The sequence below is a fragment of the Dryobates pubescens genome, chromosome Z (assembly GCF_014839835.1).
Source record: "Dryobates pubescens isolate bDryPub1 chromosome Z, bDryPub1.pri, whole genome shotgun sequence".
Classification (NCBI taxonomy): Eukaryota; Metazoa; Chordata; class Aves; order Piciformes; family Picidae; genus Dryobates; species Dryobates pubescens.
Window position 1 is genome coordinate 60,456,108 of NC_071657.1, and position 21,731 is coordinate 60,477,838.

The 21,731-nt window shown below is 40.3% G+C and overlaps 1 protein-coding gene across 1 annotated transcript in view; it reads left to right on the forward strand.

Moving 5' to 3' along the window:
• Positions 1–21,731, forward strand: part of JMY (junction mediating and regulatory protein, p53 cofactor) — a 61,184-nt gene that overhangs the window by 12,516 nt on the left and 26,937 nt on the right. The window contains exon 2 of the mRNA XM_009910788.2: positions 7,945–8,118. Within this exon, the coding sequence (XP_009909090.2) occupies positions 7,945–8,118 (174 nt within the window). The remainder of the gene's footprint in view (positions 1–7,944; positions 8,119–21,731) is intronic.

The following is a 21,731-nucleotide window of genomic DNA, read 5'->3' on the forward strand; positions in this document are numbered from 1 at the left end:
CTGGATGATTCTGTAATGTCACACCATGGTTTTTTTTGAGTTACACAAAAGCCAGAGAAGCAAATGAATGTGCAAATTGAACTCTGTAGAGGAACCTGCACCTAGAACCTGGGCAGCTGAAGTACTGAGTTGCCTGTAATATAACAGCTACATTGTTTATTTTATCTTACTCAGAAAACAAGTGGGAAAAAAAAACTTGATAAAATAAATTTTATTTTCAAAATGTCACAAGTTACTGATAATTTATATGGCAAAATATTGTAAATAAAATTATTTGTTGTTGATATAGTAAGAGTTATCAAATGATGGGAATTTTTTGTTTTGTTGTTTTGCTACATATGGTCCAGACAAGCATTACCCATTCAGAAAAATGTGTTTGCTTAGTGGAGTTTTTATTGCAAACAAGTTGCTCCTGTAAAGATGTTCTGAAACACTCCTAGTCATTCCAGCTTTTAAAATTTTTCTCTGAAGGTAAATTGAGAGTACCTTTGGATTCTTAAATACATAAACCAAAAAATAATGTCCATTACCAACTGTTAGTTTATTTTAAAAAATGCACTTGTAGACAAGTATTTACACAATGTTATTTTGGAAAAAAATGCCATGGGTGTGAGGGGAAAAATGCCACTGCTGTGAGGGAGCTGGATGGGTGTTTTGAATTATAGTGTTTAAATAATCAATAAGAATTTGCTTATGATGACTTGCAGACAATTTATATGGGTCACCTAAAATTAATAGTAGCACAGTTTTTCACAGAACAGCATTGCATCATGACTTGTTTTGAATTATATTCTGGAGACAGTACTGTAAAAAATTTTCAATAACTTGTAATCACAAATACTATGCTAGAACCTCCCTGGGTTTTCTAGGTGACCCTTGTGTTTAAAATAGAACTAATTTTGATTAAGGCTTTGCCTTTTTTTTTTAATTTTTTTTTTTTTAGGGGAAAAACCCCAAAACAAATGACAAACCAAACCAAAATGAAACAAAACCAGTTAGGCCACACCTTGAGTACCGTGTCCAGTTCTGGGCCCCTCAGTTTTCAGAAGGACATTGAGACTCTTGAATGTGTCCAGAGAAGGGCAAAAAGGCTGGTGAGACGCCTCGGGCACAAGCCCTTCAAGGACAGGCTGAGTGAGCTGGGGTTGTTTAGCCTGGAGAAGAGGAGGCTCAGAGGAGACCTTATTGCTGTCTACAACTACCTGAAGGGTGGTTGTATCCAGGAGGGGGTTGGTCTCCCAGGCAATCAGCACCAGAACATGAGGACACAGTCTCAAGCTGTGCCAGGGGAAGTTTAGGCTTGAGGTGAGGGGAAAGTTCCTCACTGAGAGAGTCGTTAGCCATTGGAATGTGCTGCCCAGGGAGTCACCATCCCTGGAGGTGTTCAAGAGGTGATTGGACATGGCACTTGGTGCCATGGTTTAGTTGTGAGGTCCGTGGTGATGGGTTGGACTCGAAGATCTTTGAGGTCTCTTCCAACCTTGGCAATTCTGTGATTCTGTGAAAAACAACCCACAACCTTTACTTAACACTGTGTGCTTGATATCTCTTTTCAGGAATGTTTAAAGAAAGAAAAAAACAAATGTATTAATTCAGTTGTGAAACTTTAGAGAGAGTTTTAGAAGTTTCCAGAAGTGTATTTTTTTTCTACAAATAGCGTTCTATATTCGGAGCCCAAACGCTTTAGACTTCTGTAGTGTGGTTATTTGTTTATTATCATAAGGTGTCATTATTTTATATTGTACTATTTTGTAGTGTCAGAGTAGTATAACTCAGCAGAAAGTCTGTGTGTGGGAAGAGTTTAAAAAATACCAAACTACTTGTCATATCAGAGCTATTCTGGAAGAATTTAATTAATAGGTAAATGGTATGCATTATTTCAGGTGTGTTTTCCTGATGCTTTATCACACATTGATTTAATTTTTCTATGTTTATCTGTGAATTATTTCTCATTTGTTTCTCCATGAAAACAGGAACAAAACCAACCCAGACTGTAGAACCACAAAATAAAAGTCTGTTTGCCTGATAATGTAAATTGCCTTTGTCTGAAATATGCTTTGATGAAAGGGATTTAATAGCTTGTTGTATGCATGGTACTGGCTGTTAGAGTAACAGGAAGAGTACTGTGCATGAATGTCTTATGTTTTGTTTAGCCTTTTATTAGTAATAGTAGGCTGTAAATGTGTTCTTTCTGTTTGGCCTTTTTGGATGTTATATTAAACTTATATTAAAAAACCCCATTATTTTCGCTTAGAAACTTCAACATTTTCATTTAGTCATATTAAGTGCTGGTTCATTCTTAGACCAGTTTTCCCATGATTTCACATTTGTATAAAGGTGTTGAAGAGGTTGAAAGAGGGTTGAGCTTTACCAGCCTTGGCAAGTCACAGGAGGGCATTTGAGTTACCTGTCAGCTGTTGTTCAGGGTCTAAAGACAGTTCATCAGCCTCTTTGTTGAAGGCAGGTGAAGAAATAGGTTATCAGCTTGCTAGTCCTGAAAGGGTTGAATCCTGTTTCTTTCTGTCCTCTTGTCTTTAACTTCGTGTGGGCAGCAGTGGGTCCATCTTGGAGTCAGCTGTCAGATGTGAGGGCAGCTTCTGGTGTCTTCTCACAGATGCCACCCCTGTTGACCTCTGCTACAAAACCTACACCCAAATGTATTGAGGTATGTGCTCTCTGCGTGGAGCTATAAAGCAGTTTTAAATAGGATTTAAAGAGGAGTAATATGGCTTACTTGGTAAGAACAGCTCTTCAGAAACCTAGAAGACACATTTTAACAGAACTGTTCCTTTGTTTCTAGTGTATTACAAACTGTGTGTCTTACTTTCCAGTATGGATTGGGTTTTGTTTTGTGTGTATGTGTGTCTGTTTGTTTGTTTCTTAGAATAATTTCAGAGTTTGATCTTGTTTATTCTGTTCGTGTACATTTGGGTTGTGTATTTTAATTAATTCGATTCTTCTGTAAACAGCCATTTAAACACCTCCCTCCCCAGCCCCTTTCCCCCCCCCAAATCCAGCATAATCTTTGCAGTTCATCAGCATACACTTGTTTTCAGAAGCATTCCCTGTTTTCAGAAACCTGGTTGAAAAAAATTGGACATTCTGGTCCACTCAGTAGGTGATAGATGGCTTTGTGTACCAGCAATAAACTGTGTGGTTTCCGGATGAGTTTAGTATGGAATTAACTTTGTCTCTTCTTTTAATCTTAGCAGTAGTGGTGGGATTGTGAACTCTAGGTGTGATCTCAAAGGTCTTTTCCAACTTCAGCATTTCTATAGTCCTGTGTAGTGCTGGTTCCAACGTTCCTCGTGTTGTGCAATGTTGCTTATTTCAGGCTTTGTTCTGTTACTGGGGCATTCACCTGCTACAGTAATGCAAATGGTCTTTCTGTGCCGCTGAAGTAAGGGTAAGGATTGGTGTTGGCGATGCAATCATGCAATCAGAAAGCTGAATGTCCCGGTCTTTTAACCGCAACAGCTGTGACCTTTAAATAAAGGGCCACGTGTATAAGAGAGATAAAAGCAGTTTGCATATAGAGCAGAGTTCGTGTAGTTCAGACTTTACTCAGTACCAGAATATGTGGGAGTGTATCTGGTTTTAACAAGGTTGTTTTTGTTTAAAGATATCTTGAAAAGAGAATATAAGCAATTTAAAGCTCTCTCTGATGTCAGAAATTGCAGTCTTCAGTCGCTAAAACTTTACATATAAATTTTGTGTGCTTTGGAGCTTTGTTTCTTTGGAACATGTTGTCTAGAACTCACTGCAGACTGCTGCAAGTATATCAACAAGTGGGTTTGGTATTTTGTTCTTAGAACTGCTCTGTAGTGGAAAGGATGGAGTGTTTAAAAACTCTCTGGAAATAATTGTCCTTAGTTTTACTTGATACTAAATAATGTTGCTTCAGTTTAAAAATCTTTAGAAATTCTTCCTGGAAATGGCAGGCAATACTATCAGGCTTAGAAGAATCTAAATTAATAGGAAAATATGGTGTTCAAATACCAAGGAGCTTAGCAAGAGGCTGAAAATTATGGTACTTTTTGGCTAAAATTGAACCGGTTTCATATTGCAGAGTTTAAAATAAAATAGGAATAATGGGGAATTTTTTGGGAAATGTAAGACTCAGCTCTTTGAATTATTGCATCAATCTTTAGATTATGCTTCCATCTGAGGTGAGCCTGCACATAATTAACACTGCTGTAGTGCTTTTAAAGCTATAGACAAAATACTTCTTACAAAAATACGGAAGACAGTTCAAAGATATGCTGTTAAACTGAAAAAAAAAAAAAATTAAATTGTTTCCTGCTGGTTAGAGTCTGTCTGCATAATAGTTACCTAAAATATATGTATTCATTTAGTTGTGAACAATGTAACATCTGTGAAACATGATTCTTAAAATAAATGCAGTATTCAATGGGCGTAGTGCTAGTCAGTCCTGTACAGGATGTTACTCTGCCCTCCTCCACTGGGTTCTTTAAATAATTTAAAAATTGTAAAAGTCAAAAAATCCATACCAAGGTAGTTGAAGTAAATGAATACTGAACATCTGTGCTGAGAATGAATCATAATGGGGCATAAAACAGGTCCCAAAAATGGTTCATATATTTTATGCTAACATCTTGAAACTGCATGGTTTTAAGGTACCAGGATGATTTAGGCATTCAGCCAACTAAAGCACTGTCTCCATCTTAAAAGGTACTAGCTATATTTTTTGTTGTTGTTGTAGAGTATATTGTGTAGGTGCTGCCAGTGTGAAAATTGGAACATACACAGTTAAACTACCTGTGAGTCTGTGGAGGACTTGGTTTGCCTTATGACATTATTAATTCAGTGGATTCTGTGCTAGACCCAGTGTTAGTGTTATCTGATAGTCTGAATACTGTCTGGATGGCAGTCAGCTAAAAACCTGCTTCAGTAGACTTTGATATAGGGGAGGAAAACTGCCATTGGGCTGCTTTATAGAAAAAAGTGGGAAAGGTCCTCTATGCAGCCAGTTTAATACCATTTCTTCTACCACAATGCCAGTGCTCCTTTCAGGTTGGTGGCGATAATGCAGCCCAAACTATCAGGCTTACAGCTTTGTCTAGATGCAGAATAAAAGTTACCAGTCTCCTGCTCATACCACACCACATTGATAAAAACTTGGTGACTGATAACAGTTCAAAAAAGTGAAGGAGAGTAGTCTGACCCTGCTGTGTTTAACTGTGTATAAAGAATCATAGAATCATTTAGGGTTGGAAATGTTGGGCTCACAGAGTCCAACCTTGTTAGGTGGACTACCTTGATTCTTTCATATAGTGAAGGGCCCAAAACTGAACATACCATTCAATGTGTGGCCAGTACCAAGTACATGGGAACAATCCTCTCCCTACTGCTGCTGGTTACACTATTCCTGATACAAACAGTGAGGCTGTTTGCCTTCTTGGTTGTTGGACATGTGTCATAACTGTGATTCCTAATGTATGTCATAATTTCTGTGTTGTTTTAAAAACTTCCCCCCCCACATTTCCCAGTTTCTTCTCTTTTTCATGTAACTTTTAAGCCATGTGAAATTTGAGAAAATTGTGTTAATCTGAAAATAATTTCAATGTACTGTTTAGCTGGTTTTGAACCTCTGTAGAAAAGGTTGATGTTTGAGTGTTTTCCACCAAAACTCTATCACAGTGACCCTGTAGAAGAACATGTTATTAGAAGTATGGGTGTATTGAGGTTGTATGTGATCAGTGCTTACAGGTTGTTAACCTTTCTACCTGTTTTGAAGAATATCCCTCTTTCTTTGTTCTTGGCTCCAAGCCAACTAAGATGATACTCTTTGATTTCTGAGTCAGTTTTCATGTTCTATTCTGTCTTTTCTAGCAGCTGTAGTTAAAAAGAAGTTTCATCATCATTTTCATTCAGAAAGAACTTCATTAGGAACAGGAAATGGATTCTGTATATGTCATTGCCTTTGGAAGGAAAAATAGTTGCTTACATTCTGTTAATAATTTAAATATACACATACTCTGTATGAATAACCTACCCTCACTTGTATTTTATTTTTTTCTTTATTGGAGGTTTGGCATTTCTGAAGGAGTTGAAGGTTAGGATTAGGGTTGGGGTAGAACTGGACATCAACAAATCCTTGAAACAATGTACATATACTTACCCAGCATGAGTAGGGAAGTGGTTGTGCCCCTGTATGCGTGCCTTGTGAGGCCACCCCAGCTTGAGTAATGGGTTCAGTTCTGGGAGCCACAGTATAAGAAAGACACTGAGACCGTGGAGCATGTCCAGAGAAAGAGCATTGAGGCTGGTGAAGGATTTGGAGGGCATGTTGTACAAGGAGCAACTGAGGGAACTGGGGTTGTTTAGTCTGGATTTGATGATCTTAAAGGTCTTTTCCAACTAATGATTCCATGATGCTACAATCTTCTGTGTGCCCACAAATGTAATGAGAATTCATTACTGTATCCATACTGTCTGCAGCAATAGACACGATTTTCACTGAACAACCCATTGATTGTAAGTAGATACTTAATTTGAGTTTCCTTAGGATGCCTTTATGCTATACTGGTGGTCATAAAATTGAAATGGCCCTTCATTTAATTTCAACTTCTGCAAAGTTGTGAATGATTTCAGAATATCAGAACTATTAAATAGGCCTTAAGAGTGGTCTGTTAAGGGAGAAGTAAAAAAAAAAGCCCTGCTTTGTATTGTTTTGTCATTAGAATGAGATTGCTATAGATTCTCCTTTATATGGTGATAATTTTTCTCTTAGTTTTTGTTGCTTTTCTATTGCATCTAGGTTTTGTAGAGTAGTAGGGTTTCACAGTGAAACCATGGTGCAGATTTTTTTAGTAAGAAGGTAGTAGCAGCTTAAGTAACTAAAAGGAAATTAACATTATGGTGTGCTGTAGAGCAAGGTTTTTTTTTGTCAATACCTTGACACAATTACAGGTTTGGGACTGTAAGAGGGGTTTTCTGGTAGTGCCAGAAGAAAGCAAACTCGTTTTTGGGCACTGACAACAAGAAAGATGAGGGAGAAGATGGCTTCATAGACTACATAGTTAAAACTATGCCAGCATAGTTGGCTGGCATGTGTGAAATCCATAGGGACTTAGATCCAAACCAAACCCAAGAACATCAGGGATGACTTCTGTCCCTTTAATTGAAGGTTATGTTTTATGTATTTAACCCAAAAAATTATAAAATGTGGGGTTTACAGACTGCAAGCCATAAACCACTACTCAGTAACTCTCAGTGAGAACTCAAATGCCAGAAAATGTTATCTGCTGCTGGAGGAGACCTGAAAGTTGTAACAAATGACCTCGCAGTAGAAACAATTTCCTAGGCGAAATTGTTTAGATAATACAACAAAGATCCTTCATGCTGCTGAGAGATGTCACTGGTTGTACACCATGTCTCCCAGACCTTTCATCTGTGCTAAGCCTTGTTATGTGAAAGCTCTTTTTGGCTTGTCATCTGATCATTGTTTTAATGCCGAACATATAAAGCTACTATGACCCTCTACATTCTGCTAATCTTGACCAGTCTTCAGGGTGTCAAAGAAAGCATAGGTGTGTCTGGAGCTTCACTGTTGTAATGGGCTGTGTGAGTCCAGACCACATCCAAACACAAAACTATATGTAGTAGTATTTCTGGCTACTGTGCTATAGATTCTTGTACTAGGTTGCTTTTTGTACTTGTGTATATTACTTTCTAGAGGGTTTTAGAAAGAAAAAAAAACACGGAATGCTGAGCAGTTTAAGTTACGGTTATGACACATGCTTGTACTTGATAGGCTAAATTCAAGATGTGAGTTGGGGATTAAGGTTTTTTGATTTATCTGAATGATGATTTTTTTGGGACAGGAAAGATGATTCAAGAGGCTAAGCTAAAAATGTTATTTAAATGAATGTCACTTTTAGCAGAAATGTATGTTTACTAAGATTGGTACTTTTCCTACAGCTTCTGGAAAAACATAAAAACACAGAAAGCATGGTAGAGCTGCTTGAACTTTATCAAATGGAAGATGAAGCCTGCAGTAGTCTTGCAGAAGCCACCACAGAGCTCTACCAGTACTTGCTACAGCCATTCCGAGATATGAGGGAACTTGCGATGCTTAGAAGACAGCAGATAAAGGTATGGTAAAGGTAACTGAACTTATTAATGGGAAAATAATGTTTTTTAGTTACTATTTAGTACTTCTGTTATACAGTATATAGATGGTTTCTCCACTAGCTGTTGACCCTATTTTTCCGTTTCCTTCACTCAGAGGAATGTTTTTCAAGAGTCTCTGACATAACTAGCTAGCCATCACCCATTTAACTTACTGTGTTTTTTCTAATTGATTGCTGAATTTAATAGGTGAAACTTAGAATGGTGTGATTACAGGGGATATTGACTGATATATAACACAGAGATTTACATACAATACCTACACTTTTGAGAACTTTTTCAAAAGATTACAGAGGAAGTTGCTTTTTAGTTTTCTAAAATAATCTGGTAAACTGTGAGAAGTCAATAGCTTTTCATCTAGTGTTGTGAAATACTTAAACATGGAAGCATGATAGAAGTATATCATTTGTTGTAACACTTTAGGAGTGTATTTGCTTAAGAGCTGAAAAATATTGACAGATGAAGAATGCTACGTTGTGGTAAAATTGTTTTGTAATGTGGATGTTTTTTTAATTAAAAAGAATTCTTATTCTAAATACTTAACCAAAAATTACAAGTGTCACTTTCTATTGCATTCCAGAGGCATTTCTGATAAAATTGTTAGTTCTTACAAAGATTATTAAGATTGTAGCCTTCTGATTCTTCTAATATATGTGTTGTAATGTACAAGCTGAAACGAATTTCTTTAATCTTTATTGCAAATTTAACTTCTTTTCAGCTTGGCACATTGTTCAGATAGCCAGCATAGCCTTCCCTGGTTTAACACTACATTTATAGCAGAAAAAAAAGTGATTTTTTTTTTTTGTTACTGTTCTTTTGTCAGTCAAGAAAAGTGTGTTTTTCTTTTGCTTTTTGTTTGGTTGGGTTTTTAAAAATCACTGAGCTCTTGAATTCCACTTTAAAAATACCTCATTTTCTGTTCTCCCTGAAATAATAACTGTGGTAAACTGCAAAGGCTTGATTTATGGTTGGTTATTTCAGCCATATGTAGTTGTATCTGATGCATAGTTGTTCTCTTCCTGACAATTTTTGAGTTCAAAAACTTGATCATATATATTATGTGGTAGAGGAAGATGTCTTCTCCATTTTTTTCATTTAATTGTTTGAGAGAAAGCAGTACTGTGTCTATGCTGGCAAAATACACATTATGCTGGATAGCGAATATAGAAGTATCTCTTTATAAATAGAACTTGTGCATGAAATGGTTTAATGCATGAAATTGTGTTAATTTACTACATGTGTTTTTCTGGCAGGCCTGATAGTGGAACAAAGATCCTTAGGTTTTAGTAAAAACTTATGGCTGGGGTTAGCTCCAGTTTCCTGTATAACAAAAGTGTTTCTGATGCTTGCACCTCAGTGAAATGGGAGCCATGAAAATATAATACTGTTTACATATGAAGAGAGACAGGGTGCAACAGTTTAGTGCAAGGGCTAAACTGCCTGCTCCCCCAACACAGAAGTGAGGGGAAGAGGAACATACACAACCCAGGGCTGAGCTAAAAAGATAGGCCTTTAATGTAACATATTATAAGCACAGTGCATAATTACCTTAGCTAATAATCTAATTCATAATACAATGCATGATTACCTTACTTAGCCTATTTGCAGAAGAAGCGCAGTGAAATACTCAGGGAAAAAGTCCATCACAAAAGAAAACCAAACCCAGCAACTACCAGACTCCCACTCTTTCTGCCACCATGCTTGCAGAAAAGAGGCCACACCCAAAAGGTGAAACCCAGAAGCAGCAACTGGAACTAGAAGCCTCCCAAGTTGCAATCTGAACTTCAAGCCCCATAATACTTTGCTCTAGTTAGCACTTTCACTTTTTGAAGCAAGCATGACTGCAGCACGGTATGAATAACAGCAGCAGGTTCAACTAAATCCATGACAAAGGGTGAAAGATGAAGTTCGGATGTAGAGCAGGATAAGAAGGATGTGGAGGTTTTGTTTAGTTGTGATGGTGGTGGGTTTTTTTGTGGTGTTTTTTTTTTTTTTTTTTTTTTTTTTTTTTTTTTTGTTGTGTGTGTGTTTTTTTATTTATTTGCTTAGTTTAAAAATTCCCTTACAAAAGGCTGGGCTGGGTAATACAGTGCAAATAAAAATACACATTCACAAATAAAATACACATTTGCATTTATATGCACTTAATTAACTATTATTATTGAAGAAAATACATACATACATAGAATACATAAATAGAATAAACCAGGTTGGAAGAGACCTTCAAGATGATCGCGTCCAACCCATAATCTTGAGTAGTTCTCTGAAAATAGTTTGCCATTCAGCATTTTGAAAGAGGAAGTAAACATTTTGAATTATTGGAAGTGTGTGGGGAAGAAACCCAAAACAACAGTGTGTTTCCTGTGGAAGGGTCTTGCTTCTGATTTGTTCCCACTTTCTAGGTATGGACCTTCTTTCAGTTTGTTACCTGTTCAGAAACATGTCTGTATGTTGAAGAAATGTGACGTTGCATGTTCCCTTAATCTGAAGCAATAGCTGATGGTAATATGTTTACATAATGTATTGAAGTTAATGGGTTCTGCTATCTCTTCCTCTTTTTATGTGCCTTCCAATCACAACAGTTGTGAAAGCTGTCATAATGTTCTTCATTTCAAAGCATGGTCTGCAGTAAAGCTGGCAAAACATGAAAGTCTTCAGATGTGAATTTCATCATGTTAAAAAAAAACTTAGTCAGTTTTATAATGAGCCTTGAATTCTTCTCAAAGAGCTGAAATTTTTTATTGAGAAAGTGATTACTAGAAGATTTAGTTATGTGATCTGATTGTGGAAGGAGAGATGTTTCTCTTTCTTCAGGAAATCCTCCAGAGCTTTTTGAGTCTAAATAAGGAACTGTCAGATCAAAAACTGAGTTTAAAGAAAATGTTACAGAACTGAAAATCATTTTAGGTTAGAAAAAACTATTATCAGAGTTTATTAGTTTTTATTTCCTCACTCTGTCCATTTAAAGTGTCTGGTGCCTTCTCTTAGTCCTACAACAGTAGCCAAAAAACCTTACTTCTGTTCAGTGTATAAAATGACTGTCCTTTTTTAGGGACTTTAAAAACAAAATCCGTTGGCATCAGAAAAGGTATCCATAAGCAAAATTAATCAAAACCGTGTTAAAAATGCATTGTGAACAGAAGTGGGATGCAGCAGCGTTGATGAGCTTGTTTTAATACCATAATGAGAGTTATTGTATTATATCAAGGTGAATAATTACTGAAGGCATATGGGAAAAAGTCTTCAAAACTTGCAAGCATGTTCATGTTACTATATAATGGTCCACATGTGCCGCATCCCATTTCCTTCTTACATTCTTTACTAGGATAAATGCAGGGTGGTCACTTCCACCAAGAAGCTGTTGTCAGTGAGGAGGAATGTTGCTCTATATTGCTTGTATGCTGCAACCTCCAGAGGATGATTCACAGTCTTTTCTCCCAGCTTTTTTCCCTATTACAGCAGCAATCTCTTAGTTAAACTACTTTCCTCCCTAGTTCCTATGATAACATACAACTCTAAATAGAATCATAGAATCAGTAAGGTTGGAAAAGACCTCAAGGATCATCAAGTCCAATCTGTTACCAAAGACCTCATGATTACTAAACCATGGCACCAAGTGCCACATCCAATCCCCTCTTGAACACCTCCAGGAATGGTGACTCCACCACCTCACTGGGTAGCACATTCCAACAGCTAACAACTCTCTCTGTGAAGAACTTTCTTCTCACCTTGAGCCTATACTTCCCCTGATGCAGCTTGAGGATGTGTCCTCTTGTTCTGGTGCTGATTGCCTGGGAGAAGAGACCAACCCCCTCCTGGCTACAACCTCCTTTCAGGCAGTTGTAGACAGCAATAAGGTCTCTTCTGAGCCTTCTCTTCTCCAGGCTAAGCAACCCCAGCTCCCTCAGCCTCTCCTTGTAGGGCTTGTGCTCAAGGCCTCTCACCAGCCTCATTGGCCTTCTCTGGACACGTTCAAGATTCTCAATGTCATTCCTGAACTGAGGGGCCCAGAGCTGGACACAGGACTCAAGGTGTGGCCTTAACCAGTGATGAGTACAGGGGCACAATGACTTCCCTCTTCCTGCTGGCCACACCGTTCTTGATGCAGGCCAGGATGCCATTGGCCTTCTTGGCCACCTGGGCACACTGCTGGCTCGTATTCAGCCAGCTTTCAATCAGTACCCTTAGGTCATTTTCTGCCTGGCTGCCCTCCAGCCACTCCAACCACAGCCTGTAGCTCTGCATGGGTTTGTTGTGGCCAAAATGCAGCACTTGGACTTTTTGAATGCCGTCATGCTGGACTCTGCCCATCTGTCCAGCCTGCCGAGGTCCCTCTGCAGAGCCCTGCTACCCTCTAACTGATCAACACCTGCTCCCAACTTGGTGTTGTCTGCAAATTTACTGATGACTGACTCAATCCCTTTATCCATATAATCGATAAAGATATTGAACAGGATGGGGCCCAGCACTGATCCCTGGGGCACACTACTAGTGACTGGCTGCCAGCTGGATGTGGCACCATTCACCACCACTTTCTGGGCTCAGCCCTCCAGCCAGTTCCTAACCCAGCACAGAGTGCTGCTGTCCAAGCCATGGGCTGACAGCTTGGCCAGGAGTTTGCTGTGGGGGATGGCGTCAAAGGCCTTGATGAAGTCCAGTTAGACTACATCTGCAGCCTTCCCCACATCCACCAGGCAGGTCACCTGATCATAGAAGGAGATCAGGTTGGTGAGGCAGTACCTGCACCTCCTGAATCCATGCTGGCTGGGCCTGATCCCTTGGCCATCCTTCCAGATGTGCAGTGATTGCCTCCAAGACAATCTGCTCCATAATTTTCCCTGGCACTGAGGTCAGGCTGACAGGCCTATAGTTCGCAGGTTTCTCCATCCGGCCCTTCTGGTGGATGGGCATCACATTGGCCATCTTCCAGTCATCTGGGACCTCTACAGTGAGTCAGGAATGGTGGTAAATGATGGAGAGTGGCTTGGCCAGCTCATCTGCCAGCTCTCTCAGCACCCTAGGATGGATCCCATCCGGTCCCATGGAATTACGAGTATCCAAGTGGCTCAGCTAGTCCCGAATTAATTCTTCATTAATTTCAGGGCTATATTCTGTATAAGTATACCCAAATTACATAATTTAAATGGAATTTTATGATTTCATATATATTTCTGTATTTGATCTAGTGGCAGTGCTTATTAGTCTTAATGGCCAGACATCCATTTGGCAAGGAGAACCATATATATTTTATCTTGATGTCTCAGTTGCTCAACTCTTGTTTCTCTGGCAATTGTTTCTCCTGCCCTGAAAACATAAGTTTAATGACTAGGAGAGTATAATAATTTTTAGGCATTTTGGACTTGAAAACTAGCAATTCTTCTCTCAAGAGACTGGCAGTTGCCAGTATTTACACTCAGAATATGACCATCAGTTTTTTTTGTATGTTTCCCTGAAGTGTGCCAGGTACATGACCAAAGGTGGCTGCTTCTTGTGCACTCTTGTCTTTTAGCTTGTTACAATTTTTTGGTTTTGATTATAAAGAATGATAGTAATTACCTTTGGAAAGGCTGCTAGCAGTATTTTATTTTACACAAGTTTTTTTTTAATATGTTTTGTCTTATATTTCTTGATGGAGAAATTGAATCAAGTAGAATTAATTGGCTGGATGGAAAGAGATTACTTTTCCCTATGGAGAGCACTGGAGCTTGTTCAGGTCAGTGGAGAGGCTCTTGGAGGCCACAGGGTGTGTTTGTCAGGCAAGCTCAGAAAAGTAGACTTGCATATGAAGACAAGCTGGTAAGGAGCAGCAGACAGCTAGACCCAACTGACTGCAGCTTTCAGGGTACCAAAGGGAGCTCTTAAATTTTGTTGCCACTCAAAGCTGGGAAGCAAGGACCTGTGTATTGGCAATTGATAGGGTCAGCACAAGGGACACAGACACCAAGTTAAAAAAATAAACTTATCTTTTACTTCTATATAAAACAGGAGAAGAACAAGCAAAATAATAACAAGGGTAAATCATACCAAGGTAATGCACCTAATCATTACTATGTAAGTTTAGCTATGGTGATCTGCAGTTGCAGGGCAGTCCCAGTTACAGTGAGGATTTGGAGAACCCTTCCCACCAATCAGGTGGTCCTTCTCAGTGTGTGAGGCTTCCAAAAATCACTGCAAAAGAGTCCAGCTTTTATATTGTTTAATAAAGAAGTTTATGTGATTCTAAATGTGGAAACCTCTGACTTCATCCTCCTTTTGGGTTTTCCTGGAGCCAGGCCAGGGACCAGGAGAAACCAAGGGAGTGTCTTTATCTATTTGGCTTTGATCACACCCCCGCCCCCCTCAAGGCCAGACATCTGACTTCATGGCATTGGTAGTCTGTCTCTAAATAAGGAAAATTGAATACATTCTTCTGACATTCTGATGGGGCCCTCTACAGGCAGCTGGAAGTAGCCTCAAGATCAAGTGTCCTGGTGCTCATGGGTGACTTGAGTCACTCTAGTATTAGTTGGAAAGATCACACAGCCAAGCACAAACAGTCCAAAAGGTTCCTGCAGAAGATGCAGAAATGGCAGAGTTGCTGAATGCCTTCTTTGCCTCAGTCTTTACTCCTGAGATTCCTGTAGAGGGCAGGAAGGAAGACCCAGGCAACTACATACCAGTCAGCCTCACCTCTGTCCCTGGAAAGATGATGGAGCAGCTCATTCTGGAGTTCATCTCTAACAACATGGAAGGAAAGAGAGTTATCAGGAGTAGCCAACATGGATTTACCCAAGGAGAGATCTTGCTTGACTAGTCTGATAACATTCTATGAAACCATGACCAAATGGGTAGATGAAGGAAGAGCAGTGGATGTCATATACCTTGACTTCAGTAAGGCTTTTGATACTGTCTCACATAGCATTCTCGCAGAAAAGCTCAGGAAATGTGGCATAGATGGTTGGTCCATGACGTGGACTGAAAACTGGCTCAGCAGCAGAATTCAGAGGGTTGTCATCAGTAACACAGAGTCAGCTTGGAGGCCTGTGACCAGTGATGTTCCCCAGGGATTAGTACTGGGCTCAGTATTATTTAAAATCTTTGTTAATGACTTGGTTGAGGAGATTGAGTGTATGCTCAGCAAGTTCAACGATGATACAAAGCTGGGGGGGGGAGGGTGGTGGCCAACCCCCAGTCAGGCTGTGCTGCTATCCAACATGACCTGGGTAGGCTGGAGAGCTGGGTGTAGGCAGACCTCCTGAAGTTCAATAAGGACAAGTGCAGGCTTGTGCATGTGGGAAGGAGTAACAGCAGGCATCAGTGTAGGTTAGGAGTTGCTCTGCTCAAGAGCACCTCCATAGAGATAGACCTGGGAGTCCTAATGGACAAAAGTTCTCCATAGGACAGCAATGTGCCCTTGTGTCCAAAAGATCCAATGTTATCCTGGGCTACCTCAAGAAAAGTGTGTCCAGCAGGTCTAGGGAGGTTCTCCCCCTCTACTCTGCCCTGGTGAGAGCACACCTGCAATACTGTGTGTCCAGTTTTGGGCTCCTGAATTCACGAGAGACAGGGACCTGCTGGAGAGATTTCAATGGAGAGCCACGATGATGATTAGGGGACTTGAGCACCTTGCCTATGAAGGGAGACAGACCAAGATCCTTGGGGGTGTTTAGTCTTCACAAGACTGAGAGGGGATCTGATCGAAGTGAATAAATATCTGAGGGGTGGATATCAAGTAGGTGGGCTAATCTTTTCATTGATGAACAGTAGTAAGAAAAGGAACAATGGATACAAACTTGAACATAGAAGGTTTCACATCAATGTGAGGAGAAATGTCTTTACAGTGAGGGTGACAGAGCTACTGGAACAGGTTGCCCGGGGGAGTCTCCTTCTCTGGAGACTTTCAAAACCTACCTGGGTGCATTCCTGTGCAAACTAGGTGATCCTGCTTTTGGCAGGGGCTTTGACTCAATCTCTGGAGGTCCCTTCCAACCTCGTAACATTCTGTGATTCTGTGATTTCATAACTGTATTTTGTCTAAGCTACATCTTTCACTAATAATCAGGTACATCTTTTGCTAATGATCAAATACTAATAATCATAAGCAGCAATCAACTGTTTTCATCACGACCTGTCTTCAAGAGCACAGTGCAGACTGTCCATTGAATTCCCTTCTGGAGTCCCACAGTATCACAGATCACAGTATCACCAAGGTTGGAAGAGACCTCAAAGACCATCGAGTCCAACCTGTCACCACAGACCTCATGACTAGACCATGGCACCAAGTGCCATGTTCAGTCCCCTCTTGAACATCTCCAGGGATGGTAACTCCACCTCCTCCCTGGGCAGCACATTCCCATGATGAATGACTCTCTCCGTGAAGAACTTTCTCCTCACCTCGAGCCTAAACTTCCCCTGGCGCAGCTTGAGACTGTGTCCCCTTGTTCTGGCGCTGGTTGCTAGAGAGAAGATACCAACCCCTTCCTGGCTACAACCACCTTTCAGGTAGTTGTAGAGGGCAATGAGGTCACCCCTGAGCCTCCTCTTCTCCAGGCTAAACAATCCCAGCTCCTTCAGCCTCTCCTCATAGGGCTTGTACTCAAGGCCTCCCCTTCTGATGAATCTACTTTCCCCAAGACTAGATTCTCTTATAAAGTCATATACTAGAGCAAGCTGCTTTCCTTCCCCCTTACACGAGAATATCTCTCTCTGCTCTAGGTAAAAGACTACCTGCTGCGATTAAGCGACAGGGCTCAGCCTGATTCAGGCCAGGTGTCCACTTTATTATGCCAAATCTTCTCTTTATAAAAGCTAACACAACACAGAAGCAGTTTGTGATTGGTTACAGAAAATGCATCACACAGATACCTGTATCTTATCAGGATTTTAGCAAACATCAAAGTAAAATTAAGAGACCAGGGACTCTGTTATAAGAATCTGATATATGTGAAGTCTTACACTTTTTAATAACAGTTTGTAATCAGGTATCTGCGCTCCTCCAACTACACTGCTGCACCTCGTTCCCATAGTTCACATGTCGTCAAGGCTAACACTGTCTCCTTATCAGTCCAGTAGTGCTTGGAGCTCGGCTCTTCCAAGTTTTAACCCTTCAACTACCTGTTTGTAATATGCAGTGCCAAGTTCTGCCATTCTTACAGTTAACTTCCCTGACCCTTCCTCCTCCCTCTTCCCATCATTCATTTGACTTCTAATACATCATTAATGGTCTGAGATACCTTCTGTTGCTAGTGAGTGGCCTCAATGTGTTACCCTGAACTTCACCAGAGTATGAGTAGAGTTACAGAGAGTTGTAAAGATCTTTGCTGCTGGAAACTATTACTCCAGGAATCAGCCCAGGGGACTGGATCTTCTGAACATTTGCAGCTATTGCTTATTTTTGAACTTTGTCATTCTGAATTTGTCACCATCCTGGACCCCTTGGTTCTTAAGCGCTGCTTCCCAGGGAACTTTACGAGCAAGTTTCTTAAACAAGTTAAGTTTGCCCTCTGGAAGTCACTTCCAGCTTGTATTACCAGCAATGGCTAATAGTCAGGGGGCTGGATTAGCTTAGGGAATCTCCTTGTGATGTCCTCATCCGTGCCCCAGGCAGGCAGCACACTTCCCTATGGGATGGGTCGGGACGACATATGGGTCCCTCAGTATCCTTCAGGGGAGAGCCCCCACTATAACCTTTCTCTTTTTCTTCATGGAGCTGGTCATTATAGTTGGTGGGGACTGCTTGGCCTTAGGCATCTCCCCTGATGGCTGCTCCTCAGCCCTCTCATCTGCATTGCCCTCGGCCTGCAGGGCCTCATACTTATTATGCAAGGGTAACGGAAGAGGAGGAGAGCGCCGGGATGGATTTCTCTTGCTACCCCTGACAGGGACCTGTATCCATCATTCCATGTTTCCAGGGATGCTTCCTTCAGCAGGGGAGGTCTGCAGAGCCTGCTCCCACATATCTAACTCTCTTTCACATTCCCTTATTGACCTGAGCCTTGATACTTCATCCTTCAGCTCAGCCACTTCATCCTTTAACTCTGACACCAGATTTAGGAGAAAGTTCACCTGGTCACACCTGACACAGGTGTTTTCTCCTTCCCCCTCCATTCCAAGTGCCAGGCTCCAGCACTCTCTGCAGCCCGGACTCCTGCGTGCTGATGCACCAACTCTGTCTGGGTACATAACTGCTTTTCTGATAGCCTTTGTCCGAGCAATAACCATGGTTCAGGGTTTTATTGTTAGTTACTAAAAAAAACCCAACCAAACAAAAAAAAAATATATATTCCACCTAAATCTTATAATTTATCTGAGCTGCCACAGAGGCAGCTGCCCCAGCACATGCAGGCAGGCAGAAGGCTCGGCAGCCAAAATGGCATCATGTGCACAGCTCCGGCGGGTTTTAAACTTCCCACAGCTGACATCACGATCCTGAGCTGGCACATGACAGGAGGACCCTGCTGGACCTTGCCACCTACTAGGGGTCCTTCTGACGTGCAAAGCCCTGAAAAGAAAGCAAAAGCAAAGGAGAAAGCTCTCGGTTCAAGCGCAGTGGTCCCGGGTGCCGGTCCCGATCAACTCTGCAGCCAAAATGGCTGCAGTATGAAACAACTATTATGAGGACACATCAGTTCAAGATAAATGTTTACAACCCCGTCTTATTCCTTGTTCCTCCAGTTTATAAGGCCTTCCAGGATCATGATGATCTGCTTATGGTTATGCATAAACATGCACACCTGTATAGATATTGCTAAAGCAAAGGCTCCTTGTGTTTTCTGTGCCTTTGCTGTATGTAAGCCCTTGGTGTGAAAGATGGCATGGATGACATACTTGGGATTTCAGTTAATGAAAGGTGCTTCCCTTTAGCCAGATTTGGCCAGATTTAGCCAGACTTGGTGGCGAAAGAGGTTCTTGGAATCAGTATGGCTGACCAATATGATCGGTACTGATCCTTTATTGTTCCAGTATTGCAGGCCTATGGCTCAGGCCTATGGTGAAAGCATGGCACAGTAAAGCATGGAAGGAAAGGAGATAGGACAGGCAGAAAAAGAAGTGCGTAGCAAGGAAACTGCTACAACTTATATAAACTTGGTATGCCTTGTTGGCATGGTCTCATTGGTTCCCTATGAATGACCACACATCACACTATTATAGATTATTGGTCCAACTACGGATGACACGTGAGGTTTGTTGATGCAGGTGCATGTCCTGTTGTCCCAAGATAACTTACTATGCTTCTAGCTACCAGCGTCTTGTTTTAGTTACAGTGCTGCAGGCACAGCACTGTTCTGGCGTACTGCTATCTGGCTCTGCACTTATGCTGAGCATGGCCTACCACCATGTCAGGCTCTAGGCCTGCACTGCCAGATTGCTCACACTGCTCGTAGCTGGCATTGTCACACTTCCCTTTTTTGTTACTTGTAAATACTTGCTCTAAAGAGCAAAGAACAAATGTACTATGCCATCACAAATCTCTTTCGCTTGTGTCATGGGTGAATAATACTTTGGCAGGCAAAACTTTCTGAAAAAATAACACTTCAATGCTTCTTACTCTCTTAGAAGCAATGGCTAACAAGAACATTACTCACATTACTCAGTAGTGATCCTGTGTCAATTCCAGTATCAAATTACCCCATCTTTACCAAGGAATAGGAAAGGAAGATTTTTAACTGTGTTGTTTCTTACCTTGCTTTCTGTAAGAGTTGTGTGTAAATGGAAAGGATAACTTCACCAGTTGTCATTCAGAGTTTGACATTTATTTGGAAACTCATGTCTGTCCACTCATAAGCATTCCCTCTGGGAATCATGGTCCATATGTACTCCATCAATTACACGTTACAACCTATCTCATAAAATTTACTTACTGTTTGTTTGCATTTTTATTTTGCCTGTTGCCTTTCTAAATTTTTTTGGGTAAATATTTAAGTAGATTCAAATACCTTACTAGACTAGCCCACACATTTTTCAAAAAATAAAAAATTGCTCAGAAGGTATCTATATACAATGTTTACTCATAAAAGTCATCCTTCTAAGAGATGGGTTAAATGGATGTGCAGTGGTAGATCCTGAACAGTCACTTCTGTTATGAATATAGTGGTGATTCTGTGATTTGTGTTAAAGGTAGAGAATTCAGAGTGCACGGGTCAGGAGCTTGCAGGAGCCTGTTTTGAGGACAAAGCGGGAGCAGCATATTAAACAGAGACAGTGTGTTTGGCTAGTTGGAGACACCAAGGCTGAGGAGAAGAACTGAGAATTTGTTTTCTTTAGATAAGAAGCCCGGACGACTGAGCAGGCATGCAAGTGGATGCTTTGACCCCTACCACACAGAATATAGGGAGAAGGGATTTGATCACCTATTCTGAAGACTCACTATCATATGCCTGCCTTCTATTTAGCATAAGTTTGTTTGTGTAGATGATGTAACTATGTAAGATGAAGAAAGCTATTGTAAAGCTGCGGTGGGGTGAAGTTTTGTACCCTTGCATGCCCAACCGGTTGCTTTGCTTGCTTTTATTGCTTTTATCGCCTTTTATTACCTTTTTAAGATCTTTTAGTGCCAATAAAACTGTTACCAAAAACTTTTACCAGGAGTCATCTATAACAGATGGTGCGTTGGATTGGTTGATAGATTGGATGTGATGATCTTGAAGGTTTCTTCCAACCTGGTTTACTCTATTCTATTTTATTCTATTCTAATTATTCTTGGTGTCCCTAACTAAAAATTTCTCTAGCCTTTATTTCCCACTTATGCCAATCCCTTTCAAGAAGTCATCCCTTTCAGGAGTCATCTATAACACTTCCACTATAGAGTGGAATGACTCTTTGAAACCAGACTGAAGTCAAGATTAATATTTGATGCACTAGAACTTCTGGTTAAAGTATCTGGGGATGTAAAAGATTACAAGCATTTTGGGGCCTGTAGTAGTGAGGTGTTTTGGCTGATGTAAATGAATGATATTCAGAGTTAAGGTTTTGGGGTTACAAGAGCAGTCTTAAATATTTAGTTACTTAGATACATAGTCTGTTAGTGATAGTTCTTAATTACTTCAGAAATGTGCAAAAAATTTACAGTTTTGGCAAAGAAAGTGATGGTTTTAAGTTCTAAAAAGAATTTTAAAATCTTTTACCAGCTTCAGATAGTTGCCAGTTCAAAATAAAATTGCCTTATCTTGGCTGTGAAAAGATACTTGAATTCCCAGGCACTAGGAAGATAGGTTTTTAAAAGTCACTTATAATAACAAAAAACTTCTGAAATATTTCTGGTTAGCAATACACTAACACATCCCTTTTTTCCAGCTTCATTATGACTGATGAACATTCATTTACTTTAGAATGAAGTATTTCAGGCTGGAAGAAAGTCTGTATGAAACAAGCTCAGTATCTGAAGGTAGTAGGATATTTAATGAAAAGATACTGCCGAATGAAATATACAGGCCAAAGGAAAATTACATTTACAATGTAGGCAATACTGAAGCATAGTCATATTACTGTGCTTCTAGTAAGAGAAGTAATTAAATAGTGGATGTACTTTTTCAAGAGAAAGGAGCACTTGAAAGAGGTTTATTTTCTTTTGAATACAAGCTATAGTAATTTTCTGGTTG